The sequence below is a fragment of the Cupressus sempervirens genome, chromosome 4 (assembly GCF_028749045.1).
Source record: "Cupressus sempervirens isolate cs-2001-9-10 chromosome 4, ASM2874904v1, whole genome shotgun sequence".
NCBI classification, from domain to species: domain Eukaryota; kingdom Viridiplantae; phylum Streptophyta; class Pinopsida; order Cupressales; family Cupressaceae; genus Cupressus; species Cupressus sempervirens.
In genome coordinates, this window is record NC_143121.1 from 678,127,191 (window position 1) to 678,145,213 (window position 18,023).

An 18,023-nucleotide genomic window follows, 5' to 3' on the forward strand; every position below is an offset into this window, starting at 1 on the left:
ACAGTATCCTTTGTTTGTGAAAATTTCTTGTCCGAATGTTCATTTCATCTTCATTCCCTTGTTCATGGATAACGACACTTCTAAATTTATTTTCAAGAATGAGCTCATCTAGTTCAACATTATCATGGAAGGTAGAAACTACTAGAAAGGAATGAAGTCACACTATTTGGCTCAAAGGAATGAGAGCATTTAAAGAGAGAATTATCTCCAACCTATGAAACATTCACTGGAGCTTATTGGCCAGTATGAACTATTGAACCTGTTTAGTTCGTACACATGCTCTTATCTAGAAATTTTCTTGGTTGTTCCTCATTTCTCACTGATTCATCAATATCTATAAAAGTGGATGTTTCTACTTCTGGTTGTGACAAGAATGCATTTTTATTTCTTTTTTGCTTATTGTGAGCAATATCATCCAATGTCTGCCTCTCATTTTCAAAGTTCCTAGTTGCTCTGTTACTATTCTGGCAGATGTAAAATCTTCTACCAGTTCGCCATTATCTTCGAAGGTGCAAGCTTTCAAATCTATGGTTTTAGAGGAAGTAATTTATCTTCTTTATTTGTTGTATTATCAGATGATTGCCTGATGTTTTCACTTGCCAAAGCAAAAGACATCAATAGATTTCTTTGTGCGTTAGAACCATCTTCTCCATCACTCAAATTGTCAGAATCATCTGAATCTTCTTCAGAGTTAAAACGATAAATTGGTCACATGAATCTTGATATCTAGGTTGCTTGCTTCATGATTTTGAAGATGTTTTGGACCTAGAATTGTAAGAAAAAGCCAAAGATCCACAATGTGTTCCCCATTACTATGGTGAATCAAAGGCATAATGTAAAATTGGAATTCTTCTACGAAGGAGCTCTTTTGTGTAAGCTCCAATATATAGAGTTGCCAAACCCCATCCTTGGGTAGGCACTTTCAGATTTCTAAGGAAATAAGGCACCAACACTTCGTTCCTTAGCAAAGTTGCCAGAAATATGTCAGCGGATAAATTTGTCTTTTCAAAATAATCAACATCTTGACTCAGTCTAGCCTAGGTATAACGGAAAATTACAACTAATAGTTGGAGAAATCACTATTGAAATTAGTGATTTTCTTCTGACCTTGTATGATATAATCTAACTTTTTCCCTGGATTATGCTTCTAACTAGAAAGCAGAAAATGAAAACTAACACTTGCTCATTGCCATGAAATAGATGTGATCGTGACTTCAGAATCAAAGGGAAATGAACATAAATTACACAAAGATCATCCACTCAGAACCGAAAATATAATTAAGAAAGAAGATTGATCCTTTTGAATTTTCTAATAATATGATACATAATGGCCCACAGATTACTTGATGAACATATCAATAATCTAATATAAGATGGAAAACATCAACGAGTAATTGCAAAGACACAAGAAAATAACAACAAAAAAGGGACATGGATGAGCACAAAGATTCAAAAATATCTCCTTTGTTACCTTAAAAACAGAGCGCACAATTCCTGTAAGCCAGATACAAAAAATTATGTTTGATGAGGGAAATACCATGTACAATCCTCCTTCGCACTGAAAAAAATGGGAGACTACATCTATTATCCCTCAACCACTTTTACTATTTATTTTGAATTATCTATCATAGTTTCATGCATACATATAATTGAGATTTTTTATTGTAAAACTAGAAGAAACAAATTTTGACACAACTAGATACATTATATATACTGAATCGATCGTAGCAACAAAATTAATAGACCATAAAGTAATCCAAGCACATTAGTCTATACACAGTATTCCAAAGTATTTAAAGATGCATATTTTGATTTCTGTTAGTGATAATAACATTCTTGCAAGCTAGAATCGATATTTGTAAACGATTTATACATGAGATTGCACTGTACATGTGAAAAATATTCGAGAAGATTTCTTTCATATGAAAATCCATGCCTAATCTTCGTTATGCTTGCTTATGAGAAGCTCACTAAATCGTATTCACCTTCACAACTCAAAGAGAATGAATATCACCGGTTAGAAACATTGATTGCAAAGCTAAAAATAAAATGCTTGCATAACACACAGACAAATGAAATATGGGAATATATTAATCAGTTTTCATGTTGGATTGAATCATTTTAGTACTTCAAACCTTGCTGCATTGAATAGAGTGCTCTTCCTGGCTTGGATACTCAATGCCTCACTTGATGATGAAACATTCCTTAAATTAACTTGAAAGATGAGACAGACTACACATAAATAGGCCGTTAGCACATCGAATTCATCAATATCATGGTTATAGATCAGTGAAAATAACTTCAACATTGAACTTTTAAAAAAATTGATTGCATGTATGCATCTATACATACATTTTATAATAATATATTTAAAAATGATTTGATATAAATGTATGTCCAACATACAACACATTACAAGTAAATATAAAAATAGCTATAATATAATATATCTACTGCATGCAACATTGGTCGTGATTCTGGTAAGGATATAGTACATACTAAATAGACAAAAAAAAATATAAACAATAATGCAAAACTTATTGTTAGTGAGATCAATGATAAATAAGTAATCACTGTGATTTATGTACCATGCAATATGTAACAATGTTAATCTTGATGCTCCACATCATGATTTCTATTTAGTTTTAGAAAATAAACAAAGGATATACAAAGAAAGCGTCCATATAGAGGTGTAATGTCCCCCATTTCTAAGGCTGAATTTAATAAATAATACCAATTAAAATATTAATATATAAATAAACAGATATTGTAATTTATTATTAAATATATTTATCAAATTGATATAATATAATATTATATCAATTGAACATATAATTATTAAATAATACCAATTAAAATATTAATATATAAATACACAGATATTGTAATTTATTATTAAATATATTTATCAAATTGATATAATATAATATTATATCAATTGAACATATAATGATACTATGACAATAGTATAATATAATATAACTAATTGTATTGGTAAAATAATATTGAAGAATTCTTAAATAAATATCTTATTCACAATAATAAATATATTATTATTATATTCTGACTATTATAAACATATTAATATGTAATATAATGCATAACATATACATTTAATAATAAATCTTATTAGTCTATCTTAAATATAATATATATTATAATTAAAATATAAATATTTACTAACCAAACATTTTAATATAAACAAAACCAATATCCAATATGCTAAATGTAGACTTATGAATAGTCACGACATTTAGCCCAGACTTAAATATTAGAGAGGAAGATTACACAGAATAGGGAGGATCCTATTATCAAGTACGAAGGAGATATAAGAAGGAATAAAATATCCTTATTTTAGATTCAACGTCAGAGGCTACAGGTTAGCATTTTATCTATCAGAACATAGCTCTCTCTTCTATATCAGGATTGACATTAACATCTGTTATTTCGCATGAAATGAAGAGGTCCTCATCGAATCACACATAACCATGGACTTAGAAAATAATTGTATAACTCAGCAAGTAATTATGGGGGCGCTTGTAGTTGGAATATTAATCGTCACTCTTATAGAAGAAGGAATATTGACTCAAAATTCGTATTGAGGAACTCCACTCTCAAAAAGACAGACTTATAGAGGCCAATCAAGGGAGTGGAAATTGAAATCACAAATACAGTAATGAGATTTTATACACAGTCTGAACACAGAGAAGTAATTATACAACCTTCACAATAAACAACGAGCAACCTGCGACTAAGGGGAAGAGCATGGAGATGTATCTTCATTCGGACAGAGAAACCAGTTCACATAAGTATATAATATCATTATTGGAGAATCATAAAATTAGGAATATAAGAGGTTAGGGATAAAATTTTAAATTCAGAAGACAAAAAAGAAATGAAGGAAAGATGACAGATATATGTTCATAAGTTAATCGATTCAATTCAATAGCAGTAGAAATATGTAACTAGTTATTCAGAAAGAATATCCAATCAATGAGAGGATATTTGTACCAATAATACATTATCGTTATCAGAAATCTTCATTTCAGATATCAATCAGTTTTTGACAAATATACATTTGGAGAGGGTATAAATTAAGCAGTATCAACTCGAGCATGGAAGACCAAACAAAAAGAGGATCTATTGCTAAGAGAATATTAAATATAATGAACATATAAGAAAGGAGTTGCAGCATATATAAGATGATTATAATGGAATATATATAAATATATATGTATGTATGCATGTATGGGGAAAATCACATTGAATATAGGTAGATGGAATTGCATATAGCACACCAATATTGGGCACAATCTCTCAAACCAAATTCAATTCAAAAAGATTAGGAAGATAGAAAAAATTGAAGAATTTTGGAGTATTCTTATCTGGGGACATTACAGTGGTATCTGAGTATGATCCTGCCATTCTGTAAGGTGAAGCTTAAATAACAATCGACCTATAAGAACAAAAAAATTGTTATCAAAAGTAAAGTACTTGAAAAATTGTACCATCCATTGATTGAAAAGTCAAATTCATTTAATCAAGAGACACCGTCAGTCTTGACATAATGGATCAGAATTTTCTCCATTATATACCATCAACAAAAAAATAAAATATTACGTCACTGATAAGTAAGTAATCAGCATGATTTATATATCATGCAATATGCAACAATGTTAACCTTGATGCTCCACATCATGATTTGTATTTAGTTTTAGAAAATAAACAAAGGATATACTAAGAAAGCGCTGATATAGAGGCTTCTCACGAGAAGTTGGAGCTGGCAAGAAAAGTCATGTTTTTCATGCGAGATGCTTAGAAGAGAAGTTTGAAACTACTTGGTGATAAATTCGTGATAAATTAGAACTTCTCATGGGCTTTGCCAGTGAAACTGGGGCGCCCAACAAGAAGCAAAAACATAAATCATTTGCAGTCTTGGGCATTTTGGAGAGTGGAGAAGGATTTGGGAGGAGGAAAAATTGTTTGACAGCACTCTAGAGTGACTACATCAGCAATCCATATGAGGATGCGATTTTGTTACCTATTGCATTTATATATATCTAGATCAACTTGTTTGGTTTGTTTATTCATTTACTGACTTATTACATGTGTCTACTTATTGAATTTTTTTGTAAATGTGATTTTTATTAAATTTAAGTCATCTTTAAAATTCACGATATTTTCCCCAGAAGTTGCCGATTTCTCTTGTATATTTGCCGAGAATTTTTTTTTGCCTTGCCGATAAATGACAGAGAACAAGATTTTGAAGTATGCTTACACCCATCAACCTTATTCCTTACAAACCAAAGGAAAGGTTAGCCCAATTCATCATCTGACAATGCTATGTTGGGTTCAAGCGGTTTATTCTCAACAGCCCTTGAGAAAATTATAGAAAATTATGTTTTTATGGAGCGTGTTAAGAAAGCATTACTGTTGTAAGCATAGTCTTTGTTCTCTATGAAGGATAGTTTTTCACTTTGATACTTCCCTATTGTAGCAATATAACTTTGGTTTGGTCAGTTGTGAGCATTAATATAAATTTTGTTTATTTCTTCATATGACCACAACAAACAATTTCTCAATTTCAGAGCTTTGGTGGAATATAAAATACAAGCTCCTGATTATAGAGCTCCATAATCAGCAACTTACTAGGTTAAAATCATCATCTTAAATTAGGAGACCTTGCCAAAGTTGCACTGCTAAGTTTTACTTTCATCATTAAATTCCTGCCAACGATCTTAGGAATATTATAGAAAGCTTGCAAATTACTCTTAGAAAACACTCCTACAGGTCTTGCATTAAAAAACCTGGAGCATTCGTCCCAATTTCTAGTCAAAGTGAATGTTAAAAGACTTTTATTCTTGGCTTTAAAAGGCACTTTCATTCTATTATTTTCCTGTCATTGTAGGAATAAAGCATGCTTTAAATAGGTAAATGGAGATGCAATAAAAGTGAGACTGTAATTTAAAGCTCAGATCCTTATGGGTCACTACATTATATTTTTCTCCTGTCATTATAAGAATAAAGCATCCTTTGAATAGTTAAATGGAGATACAAGAAAAGTGAGATTGTAATCAAAGCTCAGACAACAAAAACTCAGCAAGTCTAAAGTTTGACTCAGACTTGAAAACCAAACATATTACTAGTATTCATCAAGGTTGCACGGGTACGTGGGTACGGGTACGGGAACGGGTATGGGTACACATATTTTTCAAAATAGGGGACGGGGGTACGTGTGTATGCCTAATTTTTTCCATATAATTAATATTTTATAGAAAATATAAAAATCAAAATATCTCTCATGAGTCATGACATTGAGCATTCAAAACAAGAAATTTTAAAATATGAGCCATAAGTCAAATAGATATATATATATGCTATTGCTGAATGTTTAAACTTAAACTGTAGAAGGTAGATGCTTAACAGAGAAGACAAACTTTAAATATGAACAATAAGATCATAAATCATATAATGACATATTGCAAATGATAAACTTCTAGTTCTAACTTGAACAGTGAAAATCAGTATATAGTTTACTGTTAATCAGTATTGTACCAAAGTTTTAAACTGATTACATGCTGAATTAAACTTGATAAACAGCAAGCTGATATGCAAATGAAAAACAAAAACAAAAATCAGATATCTCAATCTATTGTCTAGTCTTCTATGCCTTGATCATCCATATCAAGGTCCTCAAATATGATGCTGTCCAAATAGTCATCACTCTCGAGCTTAGGTTCCTTTGTTGGTAGAATAATAGTAGGCAAGTCAATAAGGCCATCTACTTCAACCTCTCCATCCACGAGGGCAGCAAGTTCTCCATTAGGTGGGATTTGATCCCATTTTGATGAAGGACCGTTGTTGTATCCAAGATCTAGGCAAGAGAGGAGACGAAGTGAGCTATGAATGTACACCAATTTCTCTGCTTTCTTAGACCCTAAATGGTTCCTCAGTAGTGAATGAATGAACCCGTAAGTGCTCCAATTTCTCTTACAAGATGAAGAGCTAGCTACTTGTGAGAGCAATCTAATTGTAAATGATTAAAATTTAGGAGCCTCACCTCTATGGTTCCACCACCACTCTATAGGGTCTATCTTTAATTTCATATCATATAAAGCTTCCATAGAACCAAATTGGCCTTGCCTACGTGAAAACTTATTCCATTGACTTCTCAAAATTGAAGCATCCTCACCTCGGCCATAAATCTTTTTTATTGCAGCCCAAAATCCTTTCATTACCTCTCTATCCTGATGTGGAGCCCTCTTCTAAGTCACTTGTATATCATGCCATTTAGGATTAAGAGCATATGCAGCACAATGAAGAAGTGTGTTAAGCTTATTCCATCTTCCATGTAACTTCTCCTCTATCAAAGGATATAGAGAAGGATCTTTTGAATCAGTTATTATCTTGACTTTTTCACACATGGAATCCATTGCTTCATAGATTTCTCCCAAACATGCCTTATTTGAATTTGCAAATCTTAATAGCTCACATATGGGCTTAATAAACTCCATGACAAATTTCACATCAGCCCAAAAATGCTCATCAAGAATCACACCTCTCACCTCAACTACAATATCTGATGTAGATTTCTCCAAGTTGTCCATGCATCACTAACAACTGTAGAACACAAAGCTCCTTTGACTTCACAAAGGTGGTCAAGAAGAATGAAGTAAGAAGCAAAACGTGTATCAGCGTGTTTGAGTAGCTCCACCTTGGCAAATTTATGATAGATGGCTTGTGTGTGGTGGTGATTGCATATAAACATTTGTATTTGCCTCCCCTTCTCAATGAGATCTATAATCCATTGAAACTTGCCAATGTCTTTGAGTGCATTATTCAAGGACTGCACACAACAGGGTGTCCAAAATATATGCTTGTACTTTTTTTGCACCAACATACCTGCTGCTTTACAAACAGGGGCAGCATCAATAACAACTTGGACCACATGTGTAGCCCCCACTTCTTCAATGCCCTCACATAGCTGGGTATGTAGAAATTCAGCATTCTTTTCTTGCCCTGAACAATCTATTGCCTTCAAAAAATAAGGCCCTTTGCTGCATGTTACTATGATATTAAGTAGTGGACAATTTCTAGCATCTGTCCACCCATCCTTCACAATACCGCAACCCTCTGTAGCCCACACTCTTTTCATTGGTGTAGTTTGTTCATCTAATCGAGTTTTTTTTTTTATCAAGTAAAGTAGTGCAAAGCTTTTCATATCCAGGTGGTTTATACCCTGCTGGTGCATTATGGATAGCTTGGACCATCTCGGTGTAGAAAGGGGAGCGAGCAACATTAAATGCTATTCCATTTGCATAAAAGAATCGTGCAATTGCTGCATCAACATCATCTCAACCTTGCACATCAAACAATCTTCCAATGGGGTTTGAGCTGCCAATGTGTGGTCTCTTGCAAACATGTTCTATTGTTACATCTGTAGATGAGACATCCACATCTGAATCTCTATGATGACTCTGTATAGGCTCTGTTGATGAAGCGTGAGAGCTCTTTGTAATGTCCCCACTTTAGCAGTTGTTCGATTGTGTGACAGATAACCTTTTATTTTATTTTATTTATCCCACATTGCTTGTGAAAAGTGGTTTACCCTATGAAGTAGGAATAAAAGGAGAGCTTGTGGCTATTGTTAGGCTGGTTGAATATGAGAAGAAATTGGATGTGTGAGTTACAGATCTGTTCTTGGCATTAGAGGACGTATATTCTCTCTTGTGACACTCTAGACGTCATTCCCTTGGGGTTTGGCCTTTGGAATTCATTGCTATTAGCTTCATTAACAAGCAGCTTGGACGCATTTCCGGCTACAGGCGGATTGGGTGTTTGCTCATACCATTGTCATTCCTTGTCCGATACTTAGGCCATTGTGGAGGAATGTTTTTATGAGGGTCTTGGACTGATTGAAGGTAGTTTTTACTGTACCAGCACTGTAGTGCAGCAATATTCATATTACTGTAGCAGCAAGTTGGGAAATCATGACTGGAATAACATGTTATAATGTTGGAGTAATTAGTGAGTTGTAAAGTTTGCTATGTATTTGATTTTATTAGCTTGAAAACTAATATTATTTCAATTGTAGTTCAATCTTTAGTTTTGTAGAAATTCCTTCTTGTTCATGTTATGTGGTATCAAATCTATGTAAAAAAATTAAAATCACTATCAGTAGTTGGTTCAGTTTTTGGGCATTTCTAGGGTTCCCATTACAGTGGTATCAAAGCTATAAGTCTTGCCATCCTATGGAGGTCTTATAGGGAATTTGGGACAGCCGGATAAAGGGAAAAGTGTTTGACAAAATGTCAAAACACTAAAATCAGAAATTAAAAGGGCTAAGCATTTATGTTTGAGCATGCGACAGGGGCTTTATAATTTTTGCAATACCAGAGTAAGTTAAAGTAGGAGTTTAGACTTGCAGAGTGAACACTCTAGTTCATCCGTGCAAAGGGACATACAATCCAGTCATACAGACACAAAGGAGATATTCTTTGAACAAGATAACAGTATGGGTGACCGAGATGACAGGGATACAGGACAAGGTGGAGGCAGGAATACCAGTCCAGATCAGGAGGAGGTAATGTTCAAACAGTTACTAGGTACACTAGAGGAGGGGCAATGTATGCAACAGGAGCAGAATAGGCAAATGGATATGATGTTGCAGCTTATGGCTAGACAGATGGGTGTCAATATTAATCTAAGTGATGCCAACAATGAAAACAATAACAATAGGGGCAATGATAATAATGGAGGCTGAGGCAACAACAGTGGTCCTGAGAATAACATTAATAATAATAATGGACATGGCAACAATGGGAATGAGGCTAATAACTTTCAAGCTCGAGACCTTCTACCCACCTTTCCACCCAGAAATCTGGTTCAACCAGTTAATGAACCGCAAATTACTGAGTTATAGGATCAGTTCAGGAGGGACTGGGAGGCTAGTGGACTGGAGTTTCAAGCGGATATTTCCCTCAGAGATTATATGGACTTGAAGATGAGGCACATGCCCAGATCAGGAGGAAGAAATCAAAACTTTGAGATGAGAAAGAAAGTTGGGATACTTTCTTTACCTTATTATGATGCTTCAGGGAAGATAACTGCACGAGCTTGGGTGCAAAAGGTAGATACATACTTCTAGCTGAATCCTATGCTTGAGGAGGAGGCTATCAAGTATGCGACTATTCATTTGGATGGTCCAGTGCATAAGTGGTGGCACCATGGCATGGTAACCCTAGGACATAATCGGATCATATCTTACGAGGAGTTCATTGAGAGACTCATAGAGAGATTTGACACCAAAGATCTCGAGTTATAGTTCAAGAAATTGGCACAACTCAAGCAATAGGGATCAATTGAGATGTATATCAGTGAATTTCAAAGGTTAGCTGTATTGGTCATAGATATTTCAGAGAGGTTAGTAGTGTTGTTTATGGATGGACTTTCAGATCCCTTGAGGGGTTGGGTTAAGGGGCATGACCTAGCTATATTACAGGAGGCTACTAAGAAGGCTTGTGACTTAGCACCTTCTTCTTTTAGGAGCAGATTTCAGCATAGGGATTCATATATGAAAAAGGACAAGGAGAAGGACAAAAAATCTTTTCACAAGGATGCTCAGCCAAAAAGGGATAATAAGTTGGATAATGATACCCTAAATGAGTTGAGGAAGAAGCTATGTTTTCATTGTAGAGAGCCTTGGGACTTATCTTATAAGTGTTCTCTCAAGGCTAAGGCAAATCAAATGGAGTATTTCTTAGCAGAGGAGTCATAGTCAGAGAGGGAGGATCAGCACTCTGACTTAGATGAGGATAGCACTACAGAGGAGAGCAGCATTCCTGAGGATGAGAAGTCATTGGCATGATTAACGAGGGCTCCAAAGGCAGTCACATTTAAGGTTAGGGGTACTATCTACGGGCAGAAAGTAATCTCACTCATTGATACTGGGGCTACACATAATTTCATAGTTGCACGATTGGTAGCCAAGAGAGGTTTACAGACCGAGGAGCACACCGGGTTTAGAGTCATGGTCGCTAATGGTGACAAATTATTATGCACTCGGAAGATATCTAATCTTCACATCAAGTTTGGAGATGGCTATGAGTTGGAGGATGAGTTCTATGTAGTAGACATGGGAGACTATGATGTCATCCTTGACATGACATGGATGGCCTCACTAGTTGAGTTCACACTCAACCTAGCAAAATTGGAGATGAGGTTTCAGCATGAGGGCATAACTATTATACTTAGAGGATTTTCAGATGGGAGTTGTAGAGTAATCTCCTTGAGGAGAATGCAGAGACTATTTCAGCATGATGATGTAGAGTGGGTGACAGAATGTTTTACTATGCCAGCCTCACAAGAACCACAGGTGAAGAGTCATCCAGTAGATATCCAGGAGATACTTGATAGGCATGCTAAATTTTTTGGTGAGATTCTACATAGGGTTCCTCTTGATAGAGGATGGAGCATGTTATTGAACTAGAGGAGGGAGCCAAACCAGTTATGATTACTCCCTATCGTCATCCTAAGAAACACAAGGATGAGATAGAAAAGGCGATTAAGGATTTGTTGGAGATGGGGCATATCAGGTCAAGTAAGAGTCCCTTTGCTTCAGCAGTAGTATTGGTAAAGAAGAAGGATGGGATGATGCGCATATGCATTGATTACAAGGCATTAAATAAGACTATTAAGAACAAATATCCCATCCCACGGATAGATGAGCTGATTGATGTGCTGCATGGTGCATTTTTTTTGCGAAGATCGATTTACGGTCAGGGTATCATTAGATCAGGATGAGGGTGGAGGACATTGAGAAGACAACTTTTTGGTGTCACTATGGCCACTTCGAGTTTTTGGTTATGCCATTTGGGCTAACCAATGTCCCTGCTATGTTTCAGAGTTGCATGAATCAAGTATTCAGGGGGTAGCTTAGGAGATTTGTATTGATTTTCTTTGATGACATTTTGCTCTTCAGTACAACTCGGGAAGAGCATTTACAACATCTTGAGATGGTGTTGTCTATTTTGGAGAAAGAGTCACTAAATGCCAAGGAATCTAAGTGCAATTTTGGGTTGACTGAGTTACTATACCTTGGGCATATCATCAACGTAGATGGAGTTCAGGTAGATCCCAAAAAAGTAGAGCTATTGTTGATTGGCCTACTCCTACAAACCTTACACAGTTTAAGGGGTTCTTTGGTCTCTGAGAGTTTTATAGGAGATTTATTAAGGAATTTTCATAGACCATTGCACCCTTGACAGACCTTACCAGGAAAGGGGCCTTCGCATGGACGTGGGCAACTCAGAGATGCTTCGATCATTTCAAGAAGGTGATGCCATCATGTCCAATATTAGCTCTATCAAACTTCAGGAAGCCATCTGAGCTTCATTGTGATGCGTCAGGTGATGGGATTGGGGTAGTCTTGATGCAGTAGAAGCATCCCATTGCTTTTGAGAGTAGGAAGCTCCGTGGAGTGGAGAGGAGCTATTCCATCTATGATCGGGAGATGTTGGCTATTATGCATGCATTGGCCAAGTTTCGGTCCTACCTAGTTGGGGGGAAGTTTGTTATCAAGACTGATCACAACAACATCAAATACTTCATGAGTTAGCATGATTTGAATGATAGACAACAGAAGTGGATTACGAAGTTGTAGATTTATGACTTTGACATTGAGTTTGTCAAAGGTAAGAAGAATGTGGTGGCAGATGCTTTATCTAGGAGACCTCATATTTTTGCTCTAGCTGAGATTATAGGAGATTGGAGAAATAAGATTACAACAGAGTATGCGAGGGACACTTGGGCTTCTAGAGTGATTGCAAGCACCATACATGATGATCGTTATGTGGTGATGGACGGATTGATCAAGTTCCAGGGTAGGATATATTTGATTCCTTCGTCATAGTTTAAGGAGGTAATACTGAAGGCATTTCATGATGCACTTACAGATGGACATCCAGGGGTCTTTAAGACCTATAGGCAGATCTGTGAGTGGTTCACATGGAAAGGGCTCAAGGATGATGTTCAAAAGCATGTTGGGGAGTGTATAGTTTGTCAACAGAATAAGGGAGAACAAACATATCTTGTAGGATTGTTACAGCCTTTCCCCATTCCGGATAGGAAATGGGAAAGTATTTCTATAGACTTCGTCACTGGGTTACCACGAGTACAGGGGAGAGATTGCATCTATGTGGTAGTTGACCGGTTGACGAAGTTTGCTCACTTCTTTGCTATTCCATCTACCTACATAGTAGTACAAGTGGCTGATTTTTTCTTCAGAGAGATATTCGGGTTACATGGGCTACCTAGTTTCATTGTCAGTGATCGGGACAGTAAAATTATGAGTGCTTTTTGGCAGGAATTGTTTGGGTTGTGTGGTACAAATCTTACACCTAGCACTAGTTATCATCCGCAGACAGATGGGTAGACAGAGATTGTGAATAAATGGGTGGAAGGATATTTGAGGAACTATGTGACTGCACAACAGAGGGCTTGGGTCAAATGGCTACATATGGGAGAGTACTATTATAACACCACTTATCATATGTCCATCAAGATGACTCCATTCATGACACTACATGGTTATGAAGAACCTAGTTTCATGGATTTGGTTTTGGGGGATAGTAGAGTGCCCAAAGCAAAAAACTTCTTGCAGGATAGTCAGGATATTTTGAGGGTGCTCAAGGAGAATATACAGCAAGCCCAAAATCAGCATAAATTGTATGCTGACCAACATCGGATAGAGCATACCTTTGAGGCTGGGGATATGGTTTACTTGAGGCTACAACCATACAGACAGTCATCACTCAAGAAGAGCAGAGCAGAGAAATTAAGCCTAGGTTTTATGGCCCCTAGAGAGTGATTCGTAGGGTGGGCAAGGTTGCTTACGAGATTGAGCTTCCAGAGGGCAGTCAGGTGCATAACGTGTTTCATGTGTCAAGGCTCAAGAAAGCCATTGGTCAGAGAGTTGTGCCTTTTGAAGATTTGCCATCATTAGATGAGGAGGGGAAGCTCGTATTGATTCCTGAGACTATTCTGGATACTAGGGAGAGGACTCTGCGGAATGGGATGATTAAAGAATATTTAGTCAGATGGAAAGACCTACCAGAGGAAGATGCTACTTGGGAGAGTGTGCAGGTGTTATAGAAAACAAGACGAAGATTGCTTGTGGACAAGCAATTTCAAGGGGGGCGGACTATAATGTCCCCACTTTAGCAGTTGTCTAGTTGTGTGACAGATAGCCTTTTATTTTATTTTATTTTATTTTATTTATCTCACATTGCTTGTGAAAAGTGGTCGACCCTATGAAGTAGGAATAAAAGGAGAGCTTGTGGCTATTGTTAGGCAGGTTGAATACAAGAAGAAATTGGATGTGTGAGTTATGGATCTGTTCTTGGCATTAGAGGACATCTATCCTCTTTTGTGACATTCTAGACATCATTCCCTTGGGGTTTGGCTTTTGGAATTCATTGCTATTAGCTTCATTAACAGGCAGCTTGGGTGCATTTCCAGCTACAAGCGGATTGGGTGTTTGCTCATGCCATTCTCATTCCTTGTCCGATACTTATGCCATTGTGGAGGAATATTTTTATGAGGCTCTTGGACTAATTGAAGGCAGTTTTTACTGTACCAGCACTGTAGCACGGCACTATTCATATTATTGTAGCAGCAAGTTGGGAAATCATGACTGAAATAACATGTTATAATGCTGGAGTAATTAGTGAGTTGGAAAGTTTGCTGTGTATTTGATTTTATTAGCTTGATAAGTAATATTATTTCAATAGTAGTTCAATCTTCAGTTTTGCATAAATTCCTTCTTGTTCATGTTATGTGGTTTCAAATCTATGCAAAGACATTAAAATCACTATCAGCAATTAGTTCAGATTTTGGGCATTTCTAGGGTGCCCATTACACTCTTATTAGCAACTTTCCCCTCAGCCCTTTCTTGTCCTTTGATCATACCATTCCACCTCATTTATACAAGGATCAACACCTACCCCAGCTATGTGAAGGAAGTGAGCCTTCACTCTGTGTAAGAACGCTTCCATTTCAAAGGACAAAGCTTGCATTTGACCTCAGCTGATCCACCTGAACCCTTCGGCCCTACAACACGATCAACATACTTCCACAAAGGATACGACGCTTGCTTTCCTCTGCCTAACATTCTACACAGAAATAAAAAAATTTAAAATATTAGTCTGTTAGTATCAAATTGCTAAACATTTTCATTTTGTCTTAAATTTAAAAATTAAATAAAAATACATTTGTTAGTTTCAGATTCTCTGTCAAATTTTAATTATTAAAAAAAAAAATTGAATTTATTTAACTATCTTTTAATAATTTTAAGTTTTTAATATTTATTAATTTATATTTCAGTTTCTATTGTTTAATGTTTAGTCTAAATTTTACAACTTTACTGTTTTAGTTTCTTTTACTTTATAAATTAATTTAAATATAAACTTTTATTATTAAATAATAAAATATAATAAATTAATAATAGTCATTTATATTTTAAAGTTAAACTAGAAATAGTAAACATACTAAACAATAATTTATAGAGTATACGTTCTATAATTATCTTAATTCAAATTAATTAAAAATTCAAATGTTAACGAGTTCATTTAAATCTTTAAAGTTTTAAACTTTTAATATATAAATAATAAATATTAAAGTTTAATAAATTAAAAGTTTTACAAGCATCGGCAAGTCTATTTTAAAATTTGTTAAAGTTCAAACTCTAAACTATACAACTAGGCTATTAAAATAAATAAAATAATGCTTACCTCTGCTCGTCAATGTAGGATGCCGGATAAATAAAACAAATGTTACTATTGATGTCGTTCGTAATGAGTATCATCTTGCAGAATCAATGCCGTTTGAGTAGATGTCTAAATTGATGCAGTTAGAAATGAGTGTCGTCTAAAACAATTTAGGTCGATGCTGCTTAAAACAGTCTAGAATGATGTCGTCGATAGCTGAATATCAGAGGAAACACGTCGTTTTTGGTTTAGTCATTGATCAAATGAATATGCAGGTATTAGGTCTTGCGCTTTCCCACTTTAAAGCAACCACGTTAGGTTTTTCATTACAGGAATATTGGCTTTTAAAGTTTTAGGTCTTGTGTTTTCCCTTGTAAAGTCACCGCATCCAGTAATAAATTTTTATCTTGTGTCCGGATTCTATTTTTGCTTGTCCACATTTGTTGACTTTTGTAGCTGTTACTGCGTTAGACCTTTTTGTTGCATTTTCTACCAACATGGCAGTCGGTGTTAACTTTTAGCAAAGAAAAATTTGATAGGAGTTTGAGATGGCGTTTCTAGCTGCAAGAAACGTACCTAGACAAGTATCAGGTATAGGAAACATGTACAAGGGGTCTGGGTACGAGTACTCGTGCAACCTTGGTATTCATTGCTCAATATTTAATCAAGAAAAACTTAGGAAATTAAGAACCATTGAAATATATCTAAAAACAAAGAAACTTTTTATTTTTGTGTTCGAGTCAAATAAGGGGGGAAAATGTTGCTTTTCCTCTAGTAAAGCCCAAAGCAAAACTTTTTTTTTCCTTTTTAAGCTATATTTGGGTTTGAGGCTAGCAGTCCCGAGCACGGTCAAAAGGCAACCTTTAAGTATGTTCCTATCGGAATGAGGACATGGTCATGAGATGAAGCCCACACTGCCAAGCCCAAAATAACATGTTTGAGGTTAGAAGTACTTTCAAGTACATGTGCTTCTTCATAATACAAGAGCTTTTAACAAACTACCAATAAATCAATATAATGTTGTCAAAGATTCAAAGTCAAATTAATGTAAATGATAAAACAACAAAACATGAGAGTTTTGTGTGTTCTCTATCTGCTACCTATTTTTATTCTGTTGTCCTACATTTTGTCATCACAAAATGTTCGTAATAGCACGAAACTTTTTCAAGCTTGTTTCGCATTTCTCTAAGCTTGAATTTGATTTTTAATTGTTTAATGTTGATCGATTGATCCATTTCAATGCAAATATCAAATTGTTTTATTGAAGGCCTTTGTCAAGTCTTTTTCATTTTTCTTTCTATCAAGCCTTTGCTTGATTTTTGAAGCCTTCATCATTTGTTCTTTGCTTTTGAGTTTGTGTTTTCTTGTTTTTAGTCCTTTGGTTTTGCTCATGTCATGCCTTTCGTTTTTCCCTTCGATTTGGTCTAACCTAGAGGTCAATCGAAGTTGCCAGTCAAGAGTTATGCCCATTTTAGTGCCTCAAAAATGGACATTTTACGTGCAACAACACGAATTAAAAATATGATGTTATATTTTCAATTTGACATTCACTTTTTGAAAAATATAACATTATATTCATTTTTTGTTATGTTTTTAAGTTACTTTTACTTTAAATTTATAACTTAAAGTGACTATAGTGCACTTTATGTTATAATTTTAAGTTGAGTTACTTTTTAATTTTTCACTTAAAATAACTATATAACTATATAATTTCATTTTAATTTTTGGTTTTAAAAATCAAATGTTTATTTAAATGTTACTTAAAAATGATGTTTATGTATTCTATTTCATAATATGATAAATAAATATTGTTTATGACCCTTTTTGTAATATTTTTATAATTTTAAGTGAATTAAATAACTTAGTCTTCATAAGTGGACATTTATATGCAATAACATGTAAAATCCATCAAAAGTGGACTTTTTACATGCCATTGCATATAAAGTTTACTTCGGTGGACATTTTTGATATCATTACATCAAAATTTTATCATCAGTGGACCTTTTTGATGCAACGACATGAAAAATGAAGTTTTTATGTCTAAACATCTAAAATGTAAGTTGCATTGTAAAATATGCATTGTCCTCCAAAAAGTGTGATTTCACTTGGATGCATATTTTAAAACATGCTATGCACCCAAAAAGGTCCGATTTTGATCAAAAGCATGTTTTAAAAGGTGTTGTGCCCTCTAAAAAGTCTGATTTTGAAAGTATGCATGCATTTGCTCCCCAAGAACCCGATTTTGCTCATTGTTAGAGA

General features: G+C 35.0%; 1 protein-coding gene across 6 annotated transcripts in view; it reads right to left on the reverse strand.

The window, feature by feature from the left end:
* Window positions 1-1,727: 1,727 nt before the first annotated feature.
* LOC149563071 (Photosystem II reaction center PsbP family protein) overlaps window positions 1,728-18,023 on the reverse strand; it is a 198,690-nt gene continuing 182,394 nt past the window's right edge. For 3 of the 6 annotated variants that reach the window (XR_016364019.1, XR_016364017.1, XR_016364018.1), the window contains 2 exons: window positions 2,136-2,232; window positions 1,728-1,985 (listed from right to left, as the gene is read on the reverse strand). Coding sequence is in view for 3 of the 6 variants with exons in the window: in XM_089826486.1 (XP_089682612.1) it covers window positions 1,982-1,985; window positions 2,136-2,232; window positions 4,399-4,456 (159 nt within the window). In the remaining 3 variants the exon portion in view is untranslated. Of the gene's footprint in view, window positions 1,986-2,135; window positions 2,233-4,398; window positions 4,457-18,023 lie in introns of all 6 variants that reach the window. The other 3 variants (XM_089826486.1, XM_089826485.1, XM_089826487.1) reach the window with 2 other exon arrangements.